The sequence below is a fragment of the Psittacula echo genome (genome assembly GCF_963264785.1).
Source record: "Psittacula echo genome assembly, chromosome: 2".
In the NCBI taxonomy this organism is placed as follows: domain Eukaryota; kingdom Metazoa; phylum Chordata; class Aves; order Psittaciformes; family Psittacidae; genus Psittacula; species Psittacula echo.
The window spans coordinates 31,310,786-31,335,273 of record NC_137737.1 but is presented as its reverse complement, the minus strand read 5'-3'; the positions used below and the strand labels follow the sequence as shown (position 1 = coordinate 31,335,273).

Here is a 24,488-nt window from a genome sequence, read left to right as displayed (position 1 = left end):
TACGTGTGCGGCTTCAGAAAAACATACTTTGGAAAACCTACTTCTGCACCCAAAAGGTAAAATCTTTACTACTCAATTTTAGCTTTGGTTTTGGAACCTGAACCTTAAAGACAATTACTTCTGTGATACAACAGAAACTAAAGAGTACACTGTTCAGGAGAAACTATGAAGAGTGTAATCTTGCAAATTCAGGGGTTTTTAAGGGAAGGTATTTACTATACAATGTCCCCAGGGCAATAAAAGCAACTTGTTATAGATTTAGGGTAAGACAAAAATGGTGCTATCACAAAAATAAGATGTCTTACATACTTATAACAAAATCATAAATGTAGAGTTACTTTCATCACATGCAATTGGTAATACATCTGATAAAATAGCTTAAATCTGTGCTATGACAAAAGAGTCAAGACTCTATTACAATCAGAACATATACTCATTTTGATTTATGCCACAAAGCTCCTAAAGTATATTAAACACAGAGGGGGGGGAAATGAAATATTTATCACTAGCAAATTTGTGAATCACCTATACAAACCTGTCATAGTATGCACTTTGCAGAGTTTCAGAGAACTCACTTTTATTGCAGCACAGACTATAGACTTCTCCTGCAGCTTCCGACAATGACATGGAAGTATAGTCTAGAAAATAACTTGAATTTTCTAGCTTTATGGTTCAGGTGCACGAACTATTCCTAAGCTGTTGACATTCATATATCCATTTGAAACAGAGAGAGCTACAAGTCATTCATAGAATCATAGAATCATAGAATAGTTAGGGTTGGAAAGGGCCTTGAGATCATCTAGTTCCAACCCCCCTGCCATGGGCAGGGACACCCCACACTAAACCATGCCACCCAAGGCCTCATCCAACCTGGCCTTGAACACCGCCAGGGATGGAGCATTCACAGTCTCCCTGGGCAACCCATTCCAGTGCCTCACCACCCTCACAGGAAAGAATTTCTTCCTTAGATCCAATCTAAACTTCCCCTGTTTAAGTTTGAACCCGTTACCCCTTGTCCTGTCACTACAGTCACTGATGAATAGTCCCTCCCCAGCATCCTTGTAGGCCCCCTTCAGATACTGGAAGGCTGCTATGAGGTCTCCACGCAGCCTTCTCTTCTCCAGGCTGAACAGCCCCAACTTGCTCAGCCTGTCTCCATACGGGAGGTGCTCCAGTCCCCTGATCATCCTCGTGGCCCTCCTCTGGACTTGTTCCAACAGTTCCATGTCCTTTTTATGTTGAGGACACCAGAACTGCACACAATACTCCAAGTGAGGTCTCACGAGAGCAGAGTAGAGGGGCAGGATCACCTCCTTCGACCTGCTGGTCACGCTCCTCTTGATGCAGCCCAGGATACGGTTGGCTTTCTGGGCTGCGAGTGCACACTGAAGCCGGCTCATGTTCATTTTCTCTTCGACCAACACCCCCAAGTCCTTCTCTGCAGGGCTGCTTCATCCATGTCAAGTTAAAGACCACAAGTCTTCCTTGTGTGCTTGATTGCTTTATCACTGTCCTTCCTCTTCTTCTCATTATCTTCTGCATGGCACTAAGCATAAATTGCAGGAATGAATTGGTCTTTCCAATGCTGCTGTCTAGAAAACAACACTGAGTGTGAATTTAATTTAGAGTTAAAAAAAGAAAAAGTTATTTCAATGACAGCCTTCGGTATGCCTCTTAAAAATAGCAAACTAAGCAGCAGCAGTGAAACTGGAATTTCTTAAAAAAAGTTAGCGGCATATAAAAAAGATACACTTCTGTTATTAGTTGTGCCCAGAAATTGAAGCTGTACTACTATTTTAGTCTGATACTGAAGACCTAGGTAATCTTCTGTTACATGTATTTTACAAGGTAATGCCATTAGATCCATACAGCTTTGTTCAGTAATGTTTTCAGACCATCAGATATATATCACACATGCAAGGATACACAAACAGGTGTATGTATGGTTGGAAATGTCATACAAAACCAGCCTCCAGACAGTTTCATTAGAAAACTCATGTTAGTTAAAAATCAATTTTAAACACTTGTATTCAACAGAAAATAGCTGCTGTTTGCTTGCCCCATGCTCTTCATATTTGTACTCTCCACTCATGTTAACTTCTTCCTGTTTCTAAAATGCCCTAATCTCTTCTATGACATTCAGTTTTACTTCCATATGGTACTACAAGTGTGTCAAAGTATTAGTTTCTTGGGAATTGTATGTTGCTTGTAGAGCTGACACTGAATTCAAGATCCAGCCTCTTTAATAGTTTATAATGGCATGTAAAAGAAAAAAGGCTTTATGTTGCCTATTGCAAGATGTAACTACATCAGCCATGTTACTCTAATGGCTTTTACCATCTTCTTCCACCTCTTTCCCCAATTCAGGCATTATTTTGACAAAACATCACAAGAAAATCAAGTAAAGCAGAATAAAATGGGACAAAATTCATCACAGTGTACACTTGATTCAACCCACCAGCAGAAAACTGCAAAACAAGCAAAACTTTACACAACACAAGTGATTTTTTAGGATAATCAAACGCATTCATATCAAAATTCAAAACAAGAATTTTGCTACATGCGAATAGAAGGGATGACTGCCAAATCTGTAAATATGGAAATGCTAAGTAACATTTAAAACCATCTTACTACTGAAAACAGTTTCTCTCAACAATGCATTTTGAAACTATTACACAGAATATCCTGCTTCCAAGTTTTTTCATAATACTGTTTTCCTATGAAAATAATTTTCTCATGTATTATCAACTAGAACAGCATCTTGATACCAGCTATTTCAACTATTTTTGGCATTTGGAATTATTTGAATGCTGTTTTAGAACATAAATTATTTATCTTCGTATCTTTGTAAACAGCATCTTTAATACTTCTTAATTATGTCATTTTGTATAAAGCTGCAGTACAGAAGAACAGCAGCAAGTGAAGAGAATTCAATTGTGCTAGGCACTGTACAACCAAAAGTCATTATAAAACAATCTCTCTCTGTTCTAGTCTCTATTTCTCTAATGGCTTAGTGGTAAAATAGCTATTCCCCAGCACACATAAGGGGAGCTATTTTACTGTTCGCTAATATAAGCATTTCATTTTGCATAATACAGAAGGTGGAAAGTAATAACGTATCTCATTAAGAAATTTCTCATTGGATTAGCAGATATCATCAATCTTTAAAATGTTTAAGTATCTCTCATTACATCAGAAACAATTTCCAATTAATATCCTCAAACTCACTTTAGGCAATATAAACAGTCTACACAAAACTGTTACTTATTATCTCTCTCCCTGTCTCAAAATACCTATGCAAAATTCTTTGTGGTATCTAGACATTGGAAAGCTTGCTGTGTTCCCAGCAACACCGATCACCAGGGATCACACAAGAAACCTCCACTTGGGCCAGTTTAGTAAGTGCTGTATCTAATGCCACTCCTTCCCTGAATCCATGCAAATACACCAGATTTTCCTTGTCTTTCCCCACACATAAAAACACCAAAATAACCTGGGAATGCTCACAAAATAAAGTGAATTTAAAAAAACCCCAAAACAGCTACTGTGGGCTACTGACAACTTCCAGAAATGTCAGCTGTGCTAAAATGCACAGTGCTAATTAATGCTGAGAACATGCTGATTGCTACAATAAATGTCTGTTGGATTTTGTGTGAAATCCCAGACACTGATATGTTTAGCACTATACAGCATTCATATGTAAAAAGTATTAAATCAAGGAGATCTAGGGAAGATTAATTTGTACTAGTGGTAGCAAAACTGCTTACACTGACTTCTGTTTGAGATTTACTATCCAATACAGTATTTATTTTAATTGAGATCATTTATGAAAACTTTTACCAAACAATGTGAATTTTTTACGGTTTCTAGATATGTTTATCTTCCAATTCTTCCATTATTTTAGTAACTCTATATATTTTTTCTGCCCCAGTAGAGAGAAATAGACATAAAAACAAGTAAGGAATCCATAAATAGAAGTCAATACTCCTGCTGTCTCCAACTGTCGGCTCTGCCAGCCCATTGCCTACTCTGAGGCTCCGCACGAAACAACTGGATGTTCAACTTCTATCAGTCTGAATTTAAACGTATCTTTACCCATCTAAGGAACAAACCACATGGGGTTTTTTTCAGCTTCTCTAGTCTAAGAAAGAGAAATGAAGATTTTGTCTGGACATACATCCAGAAAAGGGTCTGCCAGCTCCAATGCATGAAGAAAACTTGTTTGTGGACAGAAAACAAATCACAGAGGAACACAAGAAAAAACAAACAAACAAAAAAACCCAAAACAAACAAAAAAAACCCCAACACATATTTCATGAAGAAAGTTGTGAATACAGGAAAGAACCTTCAATAAACAGAATAGATATATGTGTTGCCCTAAACCTCAGAAATTACATTCTCAGCCACAACACATAGTTTAATGTGCAACATATCATGGCAAATTTTACCTCAAAATATAGATTATTAATTGTCTTTGAGAATACTAGTCTATATATTATATGAATGGGGCTTCCTGTTAAATATGGAGTTACATAACTAAAATACAAACTTCTGAGATCTGAACAACTGAGTGGATGAATGTTGTGGTTTAAGCCCAGCCAGTATGTCATGGTTTAAGCCCAGGCCGTAAATCAGAACCACACAGTCTACTTCCCCCCCCCTCCACCTTTCTTCCCTCTGCTTCTGGAGGGACGAGGAGGAGAATCGAAAGAATGCAGCCCCCACGGGTTGAGATAAGAACAGTTTAATAACTAAGGTATAACACAAATCACTGCTGCTACCACCAATAATAATAACGATAAAGGAAATAACAAGGAAGAGAACACAATCGCTCACCGACCGGTACCTCGCCCCCACCCCACAGAGTTCCAGCCCTTCCAGGAACTCTCAGTTCTACATCCTGGGCATGACGTGCTGTGGTATGGAATACCTCTTTGGCTAGTTTGGGTCAGGTGTCCTGTCCCTGCTTCCTCCCGGCTTCTCCTCCTCCCTGGCAGAGCATGAGACTCACAAAGTCCTTGGTCAGGGTAAACATTCTGACCAGCCACTGAAAACATCGGTTTTATCAGTATTATCCCCAGGCCGGGGAAAGTCAAAACACAGCGCTGCACCAGTAGAAAAAATGACTGCTACTGCTAAACCAGGACACAGTAACTCAGAACCACGTAGCCACTCTCTCACTCCCCCATTCCTCACCCCCACTCCCGGAGGGATAGGGAGGAGAATCAAAAGAATGTAACTCCCACGGGTTGAGGTAAGAGCAGTCCAGTAGCTAAGGTATAACACAAACCACTGCTGCTGCCACCAATAATAATAATGATAAGGGAAATAACAAGGGAAGAGAATACAACTGCCCACCACCTGCCAACAGATACCCAGCCCAACCCAAGCAGTGATCTAGCCCTTCCAGGTAACTGCCCCCAGTTTATATAGTGGGCATGATGTGCTGTGGTATGGAATACCTCTTTGGTTAGTTTGGGTCAGGTGTCCTGTCTCTGCTTCCTCCCGGCTTCCCCTCCTCCCTGGCAGAGCATGAGACTCAGAAAGTCCTTGGTCAAAGTAAACATTACTGAACAACAACTAAAAACATCAGTGTTATCAGTGTTGTTCCCAGGCCGAACGTCAAAATCACAGCACTGCACCAACTACTAAGAAAGAGAAAAATGACTGCTACTGCTGAACCCAGGACAATGAACATAATAAAAGCAGACATCAACACCAAGTAGAGTTGGGAACTGTAAAGTTAAACCTGTCTATAAGAGACTAATAAATTGAATTAATCCAACACTGGGGCAGCCAGCCTACAGAATAAAACAACCCATAGCTTTTGAGATATTCTCTTATCCCAGCATCCTGTAAGGTCAGGGATTCAGTTGATCCAGTTAGCATATGCACTGCAGGGCACTTGCTAAAAACAATCCAGACATCCTCAGCCATCCATACATGATGATCAACTACCATTTTCCACTTTTCTGACAGCTTCAAAATGCTATCCTACAAGTGTAGTCAACTATTAGCCCAGAGAATGTTACTTGTTTATCTTAACTAGAGGCTTATAATATTAGCCACAATTTTTTCTATTTTTTTATTTCAGCTACAGCAAACTAACCACATTAAGAAAAAGAATTTCAGCAGCATAAATTTTTTCTTCAAACATTTAAATATTTACTCTGATTTTGTTAGATAAGGACAGATTACTAAAAAACATTTATAAATAATTTCCTTAAAGCAACTATTTTCTGATCTCTGCCAAATGTTTTATTGCCAGGCTGCACTAAAAACATTTTGCATTGATCCAAGACTTAATATTTGCCTCACATAATTTCTGTTGAATAAAAAAACCTGAAAGGATGTTTGATAAATGAGGGCAAAGAGCAAGAGTGATGAACATGCCTAATGAAAATTAATATTTCCTTATTCAAGTCACAGATTGACAAGCCCCATTTGACTACATAAACGTCAGATTTAACTGAAACACAGACAGTAAACAGTGTGGTTGCTTAGATGCACATTACAGAATGCAATAGAAGTGATAAATTCTAACTCTAATTGTTATGAATGTATGCAAGGCATATGTAACCAACACTTGGCCACGTTCAGCTCTGGAGGATCATTTATATTTTAAATCAATGAGGTAACAGTAAAGTATCTTTAGCACATTTTGCTTCAATAATTTTTATTCTTTGAAAAGCTAATGAAATGTAGCTTTTAGTAATATTTAGTAATATCTTATTCTGTAGCTGAAGACCTGAGAATCAAAAAGATGAATCCTGAAAAACACCTTTTACATTTGACAGTTTAAAGATCTTGACCTCTCTGTCTCCCTCCTCAAAGATGTGTAGGTACCAGCTCATCACGCCGTAACTATTGCTCTATTTTCGCTTGAAGAGGTCTTCATTGCTCTCTTGTATCATCACAAGTGAATTCCCTTCCTGAGAGTCGGGCCTCAAGTTCAAACATCTTTTCTCATTTAGCATTTTCCCTAGGTCTTCACATCTAATCTGCCTCTTCAGATCATTTCTTCATAATCTCTTTAAAATTGGGAGTTTTCAATTTACTGACGCAGGCTTATGTCTCCAGTCTCAAGTTGTGATTACTGAAAAAAATTCTTTACTCTGGTTTTGGAAAACAAAAACAAACAAAACAAAACAAAAAACAACCCACAAAAAAAACCTGAAACAAATGGGGAATTTTCTGCTGTATGATGAAACAGCTTCAACAAACAAGCTGACGCAACCCCTGAAAGATAAGTGCTTTAAGCAGAGAGTTGGTTAGGTAATTTCTCTCCCTCTTCCCTTGTGATCATTCCTGTCAGTGTGTATTTAGACACATTTTGAAATGCCTTCAGGACTGATGGTCCTAGGAAGGACTTCTGCCTTCCTAAGGCATTAAAATGTGATAGGAACACTCAGTCCTGTGAAAATAAGGACAGTCCTGGAGACATACATAGGAAAAATAAGGACATTTTATTCAGTGATTTTATGCTTGTTAGCTACCAAAGGTGTTAGAAGAGGAATTTCAGATGAAGTGTGGGAAAACCTCTTCTCTCCAATTCCACTTGTGGCACCAAACTCTTTTAAAAATAGATTTGGGCCTTGGAATGTGTAAAAATTCTAAAATCCTACAAGAATGCGATGGTACAGAGGCTGTGTTTGTTCTACTCCACAGGTAAGATGGAAACCAAGAGGCTAAAAAAATCAGGGGAGGTTGAGACCCAAGTTCATATCAAGCACTGAAGAAGCATGATTTCGTTACAAGATCCCACACTAACACCTTGAAACAGCAGAAACATTTGTTCAGAGGCTCTTCAGGCAAAGCAGGAGGCCCTTGTGCAATCCTCTTCCCAAGACAATGAAAAAGGAAAAATCATGCAGAGATACTGCTGCCTGAAAAAGTTCAGAAAGAGGTTAAGGAGAGCTCTTAGGCTGCAGAGCTTGCAAAAGCCCTCTTGTCCATTTGGCACATTGGTTTCACTTTTGGCCCCCACTACTCTAGGAGGACCTGTGATCTGCATGTCTCCTACACCCATATTGTCACTTTTCCTCTGACTCTTCACTGCCTCAAACGTTGAACAAGTTATTATCTAAGGACAAGTTCTCACCTATTGAGACACAACATATGTATAAAAATACAGATAGTTATTCTCTTCAGGAAACAAAGACCTTTTTGCCTTAATTTTAAAAAGGCACTGTTACCTACAGAAAGTCTATTGTAAGTTCTACCTTTTTTATAAAAACAAGGGGAAAACATCCAACTGTGCTACCTTGGTATCACACAATTGCAGATAGCTCAAATAATTCAGCAGAGCTATACTGATCTATATTATCGGAGATCTGATCAACAGTCTTTAAAAGAGATACTGATGGTAGAGGCATTGCCTCCCAGATTTTTCCTTAGGGCTTTTGTTGTTCTAGAGATATCAATACAATGCTGCATCTTCCGCTTTGAGAGTGTAATGTGCATTACTTCAAACTGTCAGAAGAAGTAATTTTACAGTCTGATCAAACCTTGCTGATCACTGAATCATAGAAAGGTTACAGTTGAGAAGGACCTTAGGATCACCTAGCTCCAATCCCTCCACCATGTGCAGGGACGCCACACACTACACCATGTCACCCAGGGCTCTGTTCAACCTGGCCTTGAACAGTGCCAGGGATGGAGCATTTACCACTTCTTTGGGCAACCTGTTCCAGTGCCTCAACACAGTACGAACTTCTTTATATCTAACCTGATTTTGTGCAGCTTTTCAGTAATTGTATTAGTAACAGTAGGCAGACATTACACCCAATGCTGACAGCACATCACAGACCACTGTGTTGGTTGATTTAACAAAAAACAAATGAAGCACAGGGTAGAAAGAAATAAAGGAGAATCCTGATGTGACAATAAATGCTTACACTTAAGTCAGTTGTGTATAGAAATGGTGTCTATATGGCCTGCATCATGAAATGACTGACCAAGAAAAATATGCATCTTCTTATTTTGGAAGATTGATAACTGTATGGCAGTCTCTATTTAGGAATCAGCATTCCTCACGTTGCTCACTGTAAAACTTACAGATACATGAAAAAGCCTACAGTGGGCAGTATAAACAAGATTATCAAGTGTTCTTGAATATGAAAATTTCACTTTAAAAATAAAAGAAACTGGACAATTACATTTTAAAAAGTTAACACAAGCAGTTTTTACTCAATTGTGGCACATAGATTTTTACATTTTTTGCTCATATATAGAAATAATTCAGTAAGATTTCATAACACTTAAGGTAGCATATGAATGAAATACAAAACATTTCATGAACTCACTGTTCAGTGTGGCAGCATAGAACCTGAACCACACAATTATTCATTGCAAATAGAATCAGTGGACTCAGAGAAGGGCAATTACTGATGAACAAAATGGGCAATTCAAATATTCTTTCATGTTCAAAAGTCCAGTGCTCAGCAGTGTGTGCCCACCTCACACCAGTGGAATCACCACCCCTTAATACCACAGTTGCTGCTCTATGAGTTGCTAAAAACTGCTGGGTTTCTACCTCAGACACCATGATTCAACTCTGGGAATCTAGCCGTTTCATCATTCTTCTGTGAAAAGCCTGGTACTTTGCACAGATGGAGACTTTGCTTTAGTTTATGTTAAAGAAACCAGATGGCTTTCTCAGTGCCTACACAAAACAAACCAGCTGTGTATTTGTGTCTGAAGAAAATTCACACACCAAGTCTACATGGAACGGAATGAGAATGTTTGGCGAGAAACCTAGTAACCAGTAACTATGATCAACTCTTCACTTAAATGCCATTCCAAACACTGAAAGACCATTAAACATCACATAATAGCAGCATAAATACGCAAGAGCAAATTCTCACAAGAGATCAAAACAAAGTTACAAAAGCCAAAACTTCAAAGCAGTTTCAGTTGGCGAGGTAGAAATGACTTAGTGATGGTGTCCATATCACAGGATGGTGAGGATTAGAAGAGACCTCTGGAGATCATTTACCTGCCTCCCTGTTGAAAGCAGATTGTTCAAAACATTGTCCATGCTGAATCAAAGATAATTAAACCCCCAAATGGTTAATCTGAGTATTACAAACACCTCAAAATTCTACAGCAGTAGACAAGAGGATGGTGATAGACATATAGAGGGAAAGTCCTCACCTCCAGGAGGTTTCCATAGGTTGGAATTTGTATTAGAAGAATTCTTCCAGAACAACAAAAAACCTGAATGCCATAAAACAAAATGCCAACATTCCACTCGCCCCAAAAAAGAAAAAGAAAAAATAAAACCTATAAATAAACTGTACCAGATACCACAATTCCTATTTTATAGGACAAAGAATGCCTCAGCTGAAACCTCATAACCCCTGCAGGTTATTGTCAAGGGCATTCTTAAGAAAATACAACGCCGTAAACCAATATAGAAGACATGGTGTAGCATACACAAGACATATTACCTCAAAAGTCTTTAGAAATAAAAAAAGACACTTGCAAGTCATTAACAGCACTTACAAAAGCTGACACCCAACTAAATTCAATACAAAAATAGTATGTTTCTCAAAAAATGGACATAACCAGTCCCAAAAGGCATATAATCAAGCTGATTTCCTAGACATAGTTTTAGCCATACATTCCCCTGACCTGTTTCCTTCACAGAAGAAAAAGCAAAATATCATTTGAGTTGGATGAGTTCATTTCAGTTTTATTACTCCCTCTGATAATTTAGCTGAACTTTATACACCCCATACAAGATATCCTTTCAGATCACTGACCACTGATTTCCCTAATTCACTTCCTAGAGCCTCCCACAAAGAGGAGAGGAAAACCAGCAAAACTCAGTAAACAGCTAAGAAAAAGTGTGAAGATTCAATCAGAAGCCAAACACGGATGCATTACCTTATTCACTGCATTTTGCCATTCATTGTTTGAAAAGAGCCATACTGACTTGTTTTTCAGCATGTTGCCATCAAATCATGGGTGTTATATTAAAAACTGTACCGTGAACATACTTATCCTAGGCAAAACAGAGGGGAGAGGTCACAGAAGAAAAGCTGAAATGAAGAACTAGCTCTTCATCAGGCAACATAATTAGATACCTGTTCTAAATAAAAGTTTCTTAAGAGTGGTCTTTGCCAGGAAGGGAGAGAAGGGGGAGAAAACAAAAGACAACCCAGTTTCCCTCTTACTGGCTTAACTGACATGACTTCAGAGCACATGTACTCTGTGCAAAGAAAAGAGAGCTAAGTACGCAGCAAATTGACAGCACATGTTTGTAAGTATTAGTTAGCTAGAATTGTTATTATTCCCAACCTATGTTACTATTTAAACATTTTTTAATAAAATCTGTTAAATTGTTAAATGAAGACGTAATAAAAAGCTGGAGAGTTTACTGATGCCTAGCAACTTAAGGTAAATGCAAAATGTTTAATGAAAATGCTACATTATCACTGTGCTTTTCCATAAACCTGTTTACGTATTTTATTTCTTTTTAAGTGTGTGATGAACATTTACAAACCCGTAGTGAAATTGAAAAATATGTTTTGAATTTTTCAGTGCTTCAAAACTAAAAATCAGTCACTGTCATAGTGCAACCCATCTTTCAATCAGAAGTGAAAGTTGCAAAGGATTTTCCCTTCTTCAGATTTCTCTTTTCCAGTGTTACTGGGAAGCTTGTCTTCTTGTTTAAACGAATTTACTTTTAATCTCCTTCCTGAGCTGCTGGATAGATGGAGCCTCTTAAAAAATTCAGGATATCACTGTAATTGTAAATTGATCTGCTTCTGTGGCAGAAGGCTGGGGCCCTCCATCCAGGAAAGAGACTGTCCTAAAGTTGTTTTTCAGACAAATGATTAATTTGCACTCTCTCTTACTACCATATTATCCTTTAATGGAAAAGCAGTTTTTAAATAAAACTACTACTTTTTTGATTGTTTTATTCCTGGCACTGTACAGGGAAGTAAGCCAGCTGCTGAAGCCAATGTGAAATATGCAATAGCTTTAAATTTTTAAATTTCCTAAAGGAAACTTAGACTTTCCTTACAAAGGGACTAAAACCATATTAGACAACTAAAATACACATACTCACCACCGCTAAAGTGCTGAATTAATGTAAAATATTAATAGACACAAGAAAATTCCCCACTGATTTTTAATGCAAAGTTAAGGTTGTTCCACTGTTGTAAGGTTGTTCCACTATGTAATCTTTAAAACAGACATGTAACTCATTAGTATCAAAGTAGAAGAAATTATCTATCTAGTGTGATGCTGAGTCCACACAGCTTATTTGCCTTTGGCTCTTTAGTTATGAGATCTGGCATCACTTGGATTATTTCACCTAATCCATCATTAGCTTTCACGTGTCCTATATACTGTGCAGCAAACCTAAATTTAACAATCCCATCTCCCCATCCATTACCACACTGAATATATTACATGTCAGCATGGAACACAAAGATTAGATATGCTGAATTACATCTTTCTTCGTGAAATGTCAATATTTTTAGAGAACTGTTAATGTTGCTGACTATGTAACAAACATTTCTTCCCATTGTGGACAGGCACTAATGCCCTGACCTTTGCTATTTAACACACGGCTACTAAAAAATACATGAAAAAACTCAGAAGACACAGAAAATACATAAGAAATCCCAGTAACAGAGCCACAGAGTCACAAATGTGGGGGGTTTAATTGTCATATTTGCTTGGCTGGTGGACACATGGAAGATGACCTAATTTTTTTTCGTATAACCCTGCAAGTAAACATTAGTAATTCAGATTTAACTTTCTTCTCATACACAAAGCACACAAAAAGGTTATTACTTACAACAAAACCATAAATGCCCTACTGTTGTGTTACCGCAGCACCCTTACTTACCGGTCTTCCACAAATACACCGATGAAGTTTGAAATTCACTTTGTGCATGAGCGTCCCAGATTCCCAGCAGCAGCACAAGAACTCCCACGCACCGGGCTGCCACGGTGGAAACCCCTGGACCACGGCAGAGAGCAGCGCTCCCCTTGCTCAACCCCATGCCTCCAGCAGCCTGCTGCCACCTCCAAAACCCTCAGCACGACCACGAAACCTTCTTCAAACAGTATTCCCCTCTTCAGAATTTCTTCACAGGGAGAAGGGGACTCGAAACATCTCTCCTGCTATTGTGCATGGCAGTTGAAATGGAAAAACTGTTTAACGCCAGGGAACAATAGAGTCCTTGCTCGCTCTCGCTGTTGCAGCGGCGGCGGCTACTGCTCCTAGTATGGTTGCTGCTTCACGCTCTTCCATTCAGCAGTTAGTAGCAGTTTTCCATCAGCTAAAAGCGAGACAGCTGTCCGCAGGGGGCTCCAGCTGACTGAGCAGGTTATCTTTCTCTGGGAGGCAGCAGCAGTCATTTACACCAGCTGGGGAGAGTGAGAGACACAGAGAAACAGGGATGAAGAGAAACACAAATAGCCCAGTGCTGTAATCGCAACACACAGAGTGACTGGAAAAGGCTGGCTTCCCAGACATGTCTCTCCCTGGAATATCCCAAATGATACATACTGAGAAGAAAAGAAGAAATCAACATCAGACACGCTTCAGAAACACAAGTTGTACAACCGGAACAGATATAAGCAGAACAATATATATTAATTAAGAGAGTATCAGGCATTGGTTGAGATAACAATATGTATGCTGCATTAACCATTTTGTAAACAATAAAAATAAGTGCTAGGACATGCATTAAATAGGCAATTAAGACCTTAAGAAAGCAGATGGAAAAAAATGCAGCAGAAAAAAAAAATAATAAAAAATATCTGCTAACTTGCCTTGCATATTTATCAAATCTGTTTCAGGTAATAACATATAGACATCTGCTGTGAGGACAGACGAATATATGTATATGGTAACGTGTATGTATGTGTAAGCACATCACCTCTGTGGTAGATGAAGTGTGCATGTAATATATAATGCAAGATAACATCTCTTCCTATCCAGCAAGTATGTACACATGTATACATGCATAAATGTCAACTGTGTAATTTAAAATAATTTCAAGATCAAGTTATCAATCATTTTACATATGAAAGTATTCAGGATACATGAGGCTGTCATGATGATACAGAAACGTGGAGACAAAGCTTTTTAAATAGGGATCTTTCTTTATCTCTCCCTCCCACTACCCAGTGAACAGAGGCAATAACAACCCTAAAAATCCAGTTTTGGACACCTATAAACTGGGAAACAAATGAGGAATTTTCAAGAAAACTGCTGTCATATGCAAAAAGTTTCATTAAAAATGCAAACAGCTACAAAAATACACAGTAAGAACACAGGACCCAGAGCTTGAAAATGACAGAGCTATTGTTGTTTAAAGAGGAAACCTTCAGTCAGCCTCTCCTGGGACTCCTGTCATTTTGCACAACCTTCCCAGACTCAGCCTTTTCACATACATTAGATTAAAATCAGCCGTGATCAAATAATTCTCAAGTCCTTGCCTGTTTAAATATTCTGACATCAGAGCAAATTAGCAATGTTGAAGGTTGCAAATTCGTCTTTGTTTACTTTCCACTCTGTTAGGCTTCTAAGAGGGAATTAAAGGCTCAGGGAGCTCTAGCACCATGAGGCTGTGATTAAGAGAGATAAGCAAGTGTGGATTACTGTTCCTCAGCTGTTGAAAAACAGGCAACAATCAAGAGATTATAGGTTGATAAGGGATACATAGAAAGCCATGATCTTAACAAATTTATGGCATCCTGATGCAGAAGTTGTACCCTCAGCTAAAGCACTTCTGGAAATACATTTTATTCACATCTGCGACATCATGCTGTATTCTCTTTAGGAATCATAAAAACCCCTTCAGCCTTTGCTTCGTTAGACTGGACAGAATACTGTTCTAAACCCAAATGCCCTCTGAATTTATAGAATTATAGCAATTTCACTGATTATTTCAGGGTGAAGTTAGTCATATGCAAATTATTTTTCATGCTACATACAAGGACTTTAGAATATTTGACCTACTAAAATAACAGCAGCTTTATCAAAAATAAGACTAAGAATTTAAAGGCTTAAAAAAAGTTTTAAGATCATCAGGAAATCTGTGGCAATGGCTTTATTGACTTGCAGAATTAAAATAAAACATATATAACTTATACATTCCTTTGAAAAATTCAGAGTAAAAATGTTGGTTTTCTAGCTAGAGCTGTATACCAGGGGAAAAATCAAGTTTACAGAGTGACTGGGGGAAACGCACCGTTTTTAGGGTTATTAAATAGGATGGATTCTACCTAGAACTTTTATGAATATAGAAAGAAAGCCTCTGAAAATATTTTGTACGTGACTCAGATCATCTGGAAACATCATCAGGGAACAGATCATCCATGTAGTTGGCTCAATGAATCAAAGTGGGTTTTGACAGCAGAACAAAGCAGTAATACAAGAGAGGGTGAGCACACATACACAAACAAACACTCAAATATTTTCTTATATTTATGCAACCATAGTACCACATACTTTTAAAACTTCACTAAAATAGATGTTATAAAAATAAAATTTTCACACTACTTTTTATGGTTATACCATTTTTCTGTTAAAAATTAATAATCTAACGTGTGGGGGGGGTTTAAAAAAAAAAAAGTATGGTGTGTTTGAAACTACTCAGAAATGTATCACAGAGACAGAATGAAGAGAGTATTTATTGTGCAAATATATTTGTGTGTCTGGGAAAGAAATAAGGATTCCTGAAGAGCTGGTTTTGACAAACACTTGATCACTCCTACACTACATACACTCATCTTCTATTAATCAGGGAAGGGAAAAGCAAGGGAAACCACAGGCCAAAGAGCATGATAATGCCTGCAGAGACATCCACACTAGGAATTAGACTTCGGACACAAGAGGCAACTTATCTTGATTGCAAGCTTCAGCTGCCATCAGCATGCCTTACCCAGAGAGCTGTTGTTAGCCTTTACCGCCCCAGCACATCCAATACAAGCTTACCCTCTTCTCATTTGCTACAATGAACGCAGGACCTCCCTCCCAATTACCAACTGCAACCACTAATTCCAGCCCATGATGGCAACCCACCTTCTAATACATATCTAATGATCATAATTTATCAGTTGTTTACAGCTTAGGCATTCCAAAGAAATGGTTAAGTACTTCAGAGAGGAAACCTCTAGACAAAGCCTAGAAATAAACTGCAATCAATATTAGTATCCGTATCACTAACATTGTCAGCATTGTACCTTAAAGCACCAACATATGTGTCTAGTAGAACCTTTACTCAGATACAATTATTTATCTGAGGCACAACAGCTTTGTGAGTCTGTAAATTCCTCACACAAGTGACTGACAAGTTAGCACCTTTTCCTTTTCTTAGAAAAAAACCCTCAAAGACCTTTATGAAAATGAGGTAGAACTAGCCATGAAATATTGGAATTACTCCGTTCATGTTTCCTAGCATTAAAGAATTAGAGGATAACAAACAAAACCCATGCAATACTTTTTATTTAGTGGAAAGAGAAATTAGAACAAGATATAAACCTTTTAGCCACTGCTGCCTGACAGACTCATTCAGCTAGTATTCATTTGCTAACAGGCTGTCCCATGCTAGCACCCTTCTCTTGTTATGAAATTACATGAATAAAAGCTTCACGATCAAATTATTTTCTATCCTGAATATGTTGTATTTCTATGTATAGTAAAGTCAGAGAGCATGCAGAAAGTACAACATATACATGGCACATTTGTTTCTCGAGTCAACAACAGTCAACTAAGAAGTGGGTCTAGCATCATTTTCATCCACCTTCAATTTCACAGACTCTGATTAAGCCAAAAATCTTCAGAGAAGTTTTAGTCCACTCTTTTATATCCATAGATGTTTTACAAACCCTACATCTGTACCCTACTAAACCATTTGTACAAGAATACCACAAAAATCACCCAAATTCTAAAGAATGAAAAACGTTTTCTTTCTTGTGTAGAAAAGTCAAAATCCTCCTCATCTGAACTTTGCTCATTTTGATTTATTTTCAAGACTTCTTCCCTTTACTTAGATATGAAAAAACACGTGCTGCCAAAGTTCAGTAAGTCAACTATTTCCCTGAAAAGAGTTCTAGAGTTACAATGAGTTTATTATAGCTGATATCCAATAACATATTGATCTTTCAGTCACCACTTTACGATGCCCTTGGCTATATCCTCTGTATGGGATGCAGTGGTATGATTGCATTCCTAACTTTTAGAGAAGATAGGAAAGTGTGGTGTGCTTATCAGACATATGTTTGTTTTGCAAGATCCATGATCTAAAAATAGTCCACATAACAGCTCAAAAAAATTCTTTTGTTCTCTTTATTCCCAGACATTAATTCATGGGCCAAAACTTCTAGCTCTGCATTTTATAAGCACCTGATTTTCCTGCAGATATTTTACAAGATATATGTGTATATTATAACGAATCTCTTGAGATGGGACTTGCAAGAATTGTATTTGATTTTGAGAACTTCAGGCTCAACTAAGCTGTACAGGGCTTTTTTAGTCTTTTTTGCAAAGCACTGAGCACTCTTCACCACACGCAGTAATGGTCTACTATTTTCCTTCCTAAACAGTGCTAAGGAGACTAGTCAGGGAAGCCACAAAAAATATCCTAAACATGCACTAATAAATAAAAAATTAGTATGTTGCAATATACTTCATCTCTCAAAATCTGGCAGCTCCTTAAGTCAAAAATTAAATCTGCTGTGCAAAACTTGCAGATGAAGTTATTCTTTAGGGATCCTAACATATGGCCTCTAGGTGTCACACTCGACCACGGCATATTCTTCTATAGCAGGTGAGAGAGCTTGATTTGCTTCTTTCGAGTGATACTATATCGCATCCTTTTTTCAAACTTGTAACTAAAAAATAATAACAAAACCCCCAGCAAATTTCTGCTTCTTTCATACAAATAGCACAAGTATTTTTGGTTTTGCCAGAGTAACTGGTTTTGCAAACATTAGAAGTACCATGACGCCTGTTTATTAAATCTGTGTCATTCTTTTGGATCTCAGATTTGGAAGACAAATCAGGAACTTTAAGACTTATGAATGTGAGTTGTGCAAAAGTAAGAAAACATTACATGTGTAAAATGACTAGAATATGTTAATAATATATACTTAAACTCTTCACTGTTTCTCAATTACTTCGAAAATCTTTGCAACAAGAAAAAGTTATTTTTGGAAAATTAATAAACATTCTGCTTGCATGAATGCATAAGCAGCAAACAGCTAGCCATCTAGTTCTGACTTTACAAATGTTTTGTTTTTATTAAGTTAGTAATTCTTGAACAGATTTCTCTTTTTTCAGTTTTGTTGTTATTGTTTGATTGTATTAGATGTGTGGCTTTTAATCTAGTTTAATATAGAAATTTTCCTAGCCATTCTTTCATTGGTAGGAGGTGGAGTTTTTCTCAGTTTCTCAGTCTGTTTTAACACCTCACTGTTGAAATTTTCGTAGATCCTTTTGGTTGGTAACAATCAACATCCCTGACATGGAACATCCACATTCTATGTGAGAAAGGCACATTAATATATGATCAGGATGTATATCATAAACTGCTTGCTGGAATATAAGGCTAGAGGAATCTAAGTAAGAAATCAATGAATTTATCAAGCAGGCCACCTAGTTTTGGATCAAGCTACCTGGTAAAAGAGTGTACTTACCATCTCTGTCTTCAAAAAAAAAAAATACTAGTTTTGACTTGATGATATATTTTAACCAAGGAAAGGCCACTTGACTAAGAAGATCGATAGCCTTGTGAAATGTAGTGACCCAAGAACTGCAGAAGGTCAGATTAAATGAGCTAATTCTACCTTCTAGCCTTAAGCTCTGTGCATGAACATTGTCCTCTACACTGGCTTCAAAGTTGACTGCATAAAGCAGAACCTTTCCAAAGATCAGAATTGGCTGCAAAGGTGTTCGTGATAGTTTCCTGTTAGGAAGTGTCACCTCCATTGAGAATTCCAGCTTTCAATCTTTACTCAGCAATTCAGAGATCTGTTTAATAGCCTCTGGTGGAATTGCTGTATAGCAGAAAAATACAGTATGCTATTTACTTCTTACTCTTTCAACACATTTGACGTGGATCTACGGCTTGTAAACCTATGTGATTAAAACTGCACAAAGAACAGAGTTTTTTAAATCTTTTGTTACCTCATTTTCAGAAAGCCCAATGCAGATTTCACTAGTGGAGAAACCAACCCAGGTAACCATAATTGCCAGAACCCATTTTCTATCCCCAAGCCCATTATACTAGATTTTCCAACAGAAAACCAAAAGGCAGAATTTCAATGGGCTTTCCAAGTCGGCTCTGTTCCTCCAATGTGCGCATATACTTCTGAAATTTGTGTTTTCTAAAATGAATGGGAACATTTATCCCCTATGCCTAACATGAACTTATACTGTAAATAAATAAGTTCACATGCTTACTGGAGAAAAACAAGTTAAAAAGGATAGTTGTAAATACAAATAAGTAGAATAATTCACAGGACCTAAGAAGCAGGCAGGGAGATTTCAAAGACACATTGAAGAGGTAAGTATTGAAATTCCTGGCAAGGGGAACAGAAAGTGAAAGGAATAAACAAAGAAAATCAGTGCCCATTATTGCCTTTGAAAATCCTCTCCAGGGAGAGTTTAGTAATCTGCACATACCAAGTCACCTTAAACAAAAGCCACCTTCAGTCAATTTTAAACCTTCTCCTTATTAAAACCTTATTGATTGATCATTCTTCATCTAAATGTCTGACAAGCCAATTTCCATATTCAAAGAGGGAAATGTTGGTCTTCTTTTTCAAGTCATAAATCACTCAAACATTCTGCTACCAATTCTCAAATTGGTTAAGTAATACAAATTAATAAGAAAATTAAACAAGGCTGCTGTCTTTAGTAAGTGGTTTCATTAAGGGTTTATTAACTTAGTCAATACGTTTAATGGTTTCCAGAAATGGATAGGCTCAGTAGTGGTGACAAACACAATATAGTTGGAAATATCTTGTAATGATTTGTTAATTTCTTAAGAGTCCTAATTTAGCCAGCCAAAAGTACAACTGTGTGTTTTGCACTGATTTCAACAGAACAGTAAACAAGAGGAGCATAACTTCAGGGAACTGATTAATGGATCTGGCACCATCCTGACATGGGGTAAGAGGAAATAAGATTCAAACACCATTAAACGAATGATTAAGGTTCAACTGTTATTTGCCAACTAACAAAACCCTAAGATACATACATTATATCATTAATAATAATATTTTGCAGAATCCTAGGTTATAATTAAAGTTACACACAGAATATAATACCTGAAAATAAATCCTTCACCCTCTCATTTTATATGAAAGATTCACAAATGTGTTCCAGGAACCAAACTTTCATTATATATCAGATGTTTTAAAAGGGGGGTAGAAAGGGAACATGTTCCTACTGATCAGTCTTCCTATTGAAAACTATAGGTCACTCTTATTGAAGTCAACTCTGTAGCAAACTACAATGTAAAAACTAAATCTAAATAACGATGGCAACAAAATGAATGGATTCTAAGCCTATATTAACGAAAACATAACATATTTCAAACCACATGGACAACTAGTTCCACAAAACCAAGTTGTGTTAACAAGACCTCTTCTTCTTCTAAGTGCTGACTTTTCTTCTCCCTCTGCTGTGGCAGCACCATCCGCTCCTATACTCTACTAAACCAATATTTCTGTGGCAAGAAGAAAGCAAGTAGCCAAATCTCTGCACTGAGATAGATGACATCACTACCACATATAATTGGATTTTCTGCATATTTATCACAACTTACTTAACACATTCAGAGAGATGCTGAAAAATCTTTTAAATTATCAACATTAGCATTAAAATTAGAGCTTCACTAGGGGGATCAAACCAAGCTTAAGGTGATGTGACACTTTCAGGACAGGAAAAAGTTTCATTAAATTGGCACCATTGTTCTTCCCTATGGTGACAAAAGACATTATTGCCAGTTTTCTCCAATGAGTATTATACTTGTGTATCTGAAAACGAGATAAAAAGCTTTCCAATTAAGTGTTAGTGGCAGCTCTGGTACTTCCACAAGTTTTTCCCTTGAGTTTCAAAACTAACCTTGGTCTAAATAACTGACAGTCGCAGCTATATACTTTCCTCAGAATATGTAACAACTTTCGATACACTGGTCACTGAAGGAAGAAATGGTACAGAGGAGATTAAGTTTTCTCAGCAGTTGCGCTACTACTGAAACAGTATAGAAACTTGCAAAGCAGTTGTCTCTAGATCAGCATTGAGTTCCATTATTACCATCCAGCTGGATGCATGGAGCATGATTTCTCTGGGACAAGGAAATTAAATCTGTACAGATGAAGCAGAGTAGGGAGCACTATAAAAATGAAGCATGACTTTAAAACCACAGCAGCAATGCTTGAACGACACTAACAAAACAACAACCTGAGTTCAGGTAATGAGATGAATTTGTTGCGGCAATGCAAAATAAGGTACGTTAAGCGTAAAGCAGAGGTCAAACTTTACATAAGAAGCTGTTTCCTAGATGTATCAATAGGATAAAATAAGATAAAAAATAATTTATGATTCTTTCATTTCAATGCTTTTTCATGTACATACTGAATCTATCACTTTTACAAACAAAATATCAACATAATTTATGTCAGCCTAAATTCTCTTAACACCCACATGTAAACATAGATATAACACACCTCACTTTAGCTGCCTGGCTGATGTATCACTGCCTAAGTAGAAGCTTGTCCTTCTGACATATCCCACACAGTGAAAGGAAAATGGGAATTTTTGTAATATGTGGCTGAAATAATCTCACCAGTAGGCCAACCTCCACCCATTGTCTGCAAACACTTCTACATACATTCCAACATTGATGTCTCCATCACACATACTGACTCTAGGAGGCATTTTCAGTGTTCACAAAAGCTATTTTTAATAATTTTTACATTAATTACAAAACCAAGTAACTCAGAATTTTACATGAAGATGAAGACAATAAAAAAGTATATATTCTGTTTCCCTCCAAAACTAGTAGAAAACAATTATAAGCAACTTGCTTTGGGGACCTTGGAGGATAATTGCATACTAATTCCCAGATCATTTCAGTTCTTCCTTCTTCTTACAGATACACAGTCATAACCACAACATACATAGAAGTTTGCCCATATCTTATTGTAGCACATGCACTTATCTAAAGGAGGAGTTTAAATATTATATGGTCTTTGAATACCTCCTACATACTGAAAGTTGCTGAATAGCAGGGTACATTGTACCTCACTTAGGCTCAAATAGAGTACAATTCAATAAAATAACCTCCTGTAAAGTTACAGGGTTACCATAGCAAAGTATTACACTGATATGATTCATTATGTCAAACACTTTGAACAAGCATATGCCTACACCAATTCCTCCCTCACTGTCAACAACTGGTTGACTCACAGCCAACAAATACTTTCTTGATTGATGACCTTGTGAATCAGATTTTTTTTTTTAATGTAAAACTCAACTATACTGAGTTGACTACAATGATCTCTAATACAAATCTTTCTTGATGTGAGCATATGCAGTTTGACAGGGCTTCTTCTAAGCTCCCAAGATTTAATTTTTATTTCTGAAGGGACCAGTGAAGTGCACTGAGGGTTCCCAGCCTCTGTTAGAGTCAAGACTTCTGACTTCATGTCCTGTTTTCTAGGTGCATACATAGTTTAGACAAAAGGAAGAACAACATATCTTGGATCTTTGGAGGAAAGGAGGAAAATGAATCTCCCTATCACTTTTACATGTATGCAAAAAAAAGAAAAAAAAAAAAAAGCTATAGTCTTTGGCCAGGACAGAACTTATTTTCACCAAGCATCAGGAAAGTTTAAAGGAAATCATCTGTTACAGAAATTTTTTTTTTTAGTGTTTTCTTTGTAATCAATTTTACAAAAGAAGAATAATTAAAATAGGAATAGGGAATGGCGTTTTCATTGTCATTTCATCTTCAGAACGTAATTCCGAAACCCAGTCTCATTCTTTTATCTATTTGAAAAAAAAAAAAAAGTGCAAGAATTCTCATTCTCTTCTGTGTTTCATCTTCTCTTTCACACTCCCATTCTTACATTAACCTACAATTTCACATAGTGATCGTCAAATGATATAATGAAACAAGCCCAAATGAGTTTCTTTGGCTTTATATACTGGAATACAGAAGATTGTATTCCTTCGATTTCAGAATGGACCATTAGCCAATGTATTCTTAAACCATTAAAATAAAGAACTTGAACTCAAACAATAAATAAACCTAATGCATACCTTTAAGCAGAAAGTAATTAAAAAAGACAGTAAACATTTGCTTTATTGTCTTCCCCCTAAATTATGATTTTTGCAACAGCCCGTCAAATGGCTTTCATTTTAACTGCATTGCAAAAATGAGATCATATTCATTGTATGCTCTTCATTAACTCAACTGATGGTGTTTTAATTCTGACAACATACAAAGTCTGATGTTTGTTTCGCAATTTGACATAACTAGTGTGTGTTGAGAATAATTAGCTTCACTACGGCAGAACAAATGATTTCTTTGCCAAGCACACACAACACTTTTTAACAAAGATTACTGGTAAACTTTCAAGGTATTTCTTGTCTTACAGAAAAGCAACTATTTCATTTTTAATTGACTTTTCTGTGCCCTGATTTCCCTGATGAACGCAGGATCCATGTTCTATCTGATGGTAAATACTTTCAACAGATCTAAAACGAGAAAGGACACTTAGCACAAATATTATGCCTGCTACACTGAAACACTTTGGCGTACAACATAGTACCCATGATATGACCTATGGAAATGTGCACTTATGTTAAAATATTATGAACATTGGTACACGCCATGGATCAACAAGTGACAGGAGAAGAACACCTGAATCATCTATAAAGGTGCACCCTAATACTACTGTAGGCTGACTTGATCTGCAGTCTGCGGCTGTCTGGCTAACCCATACACACACGCTCATAGAGATGAGGACAACATTGATTACACAGAGGCCACTCAGTGTAAGTGCTGCATTCTCCCCCCACCCCAGCTCAGATGTGCCAAAACACTGCAGTCCTAATTAGGGCACATGTTGGTTAACTTCCAAGATACGTATGTGTACATTTCCATGTGTGAGAAGCTTTCCCTCACACACCCCATCCTTCCTTGCTTGGTCCACTAATAATTGACAACAACCTCACCACATTGCCTAGGGTTCAACTCCCCCTCTCCCCATCACAACATAGAATCTTCTCCTAAATGCTAGCATTTTATGTTCTCCATAATAAAAATAACATTTAGAACTTACTGTATTCCCTAAAACCTAAAGCAAGAGAATTAGTCCTACAGTCAAAAAACAATGACTGGATTATATCTCAAATTCCTTACCCCTCAATGATATCTAAGACGTTTTTACAGAAGTACTATTATTAATATCTTGCTGAGGTAACAGAAAAGAGTAGG

At 37.2% G+C, this 24,488-nt stretch overlaps 1 protein-coding gene across 1 annotated transcript in view; it reads right to left on the bottom strand.

The window, feature by feature from the left end:
- Nucleotides 1-13,031, bottom strand: part of THSD7A (thrombospondin type 1 domain containing 7A) — a gene marked incomplete at its 3' end in the record, with an annotated part of 195,124 nt that extends 182,093 nt beyond the window's left edge. The window contains exon 1 of the mRNA XM_080611330.1: nucleotides 12,869-13,031. Within this exon, the coding sequence (XP_080467456.1) occupies nucleotides 12,869-13,025 (157 nt within the window). The 5' untranslated portion in view covers nucleotides 13,026-13,031. The remainder of the gene's footprint in view (nucleotides 1-12,868) is intronic.
- Nucleotides 13,032-24,488: the final 11,457 nt, after the last annotated feature.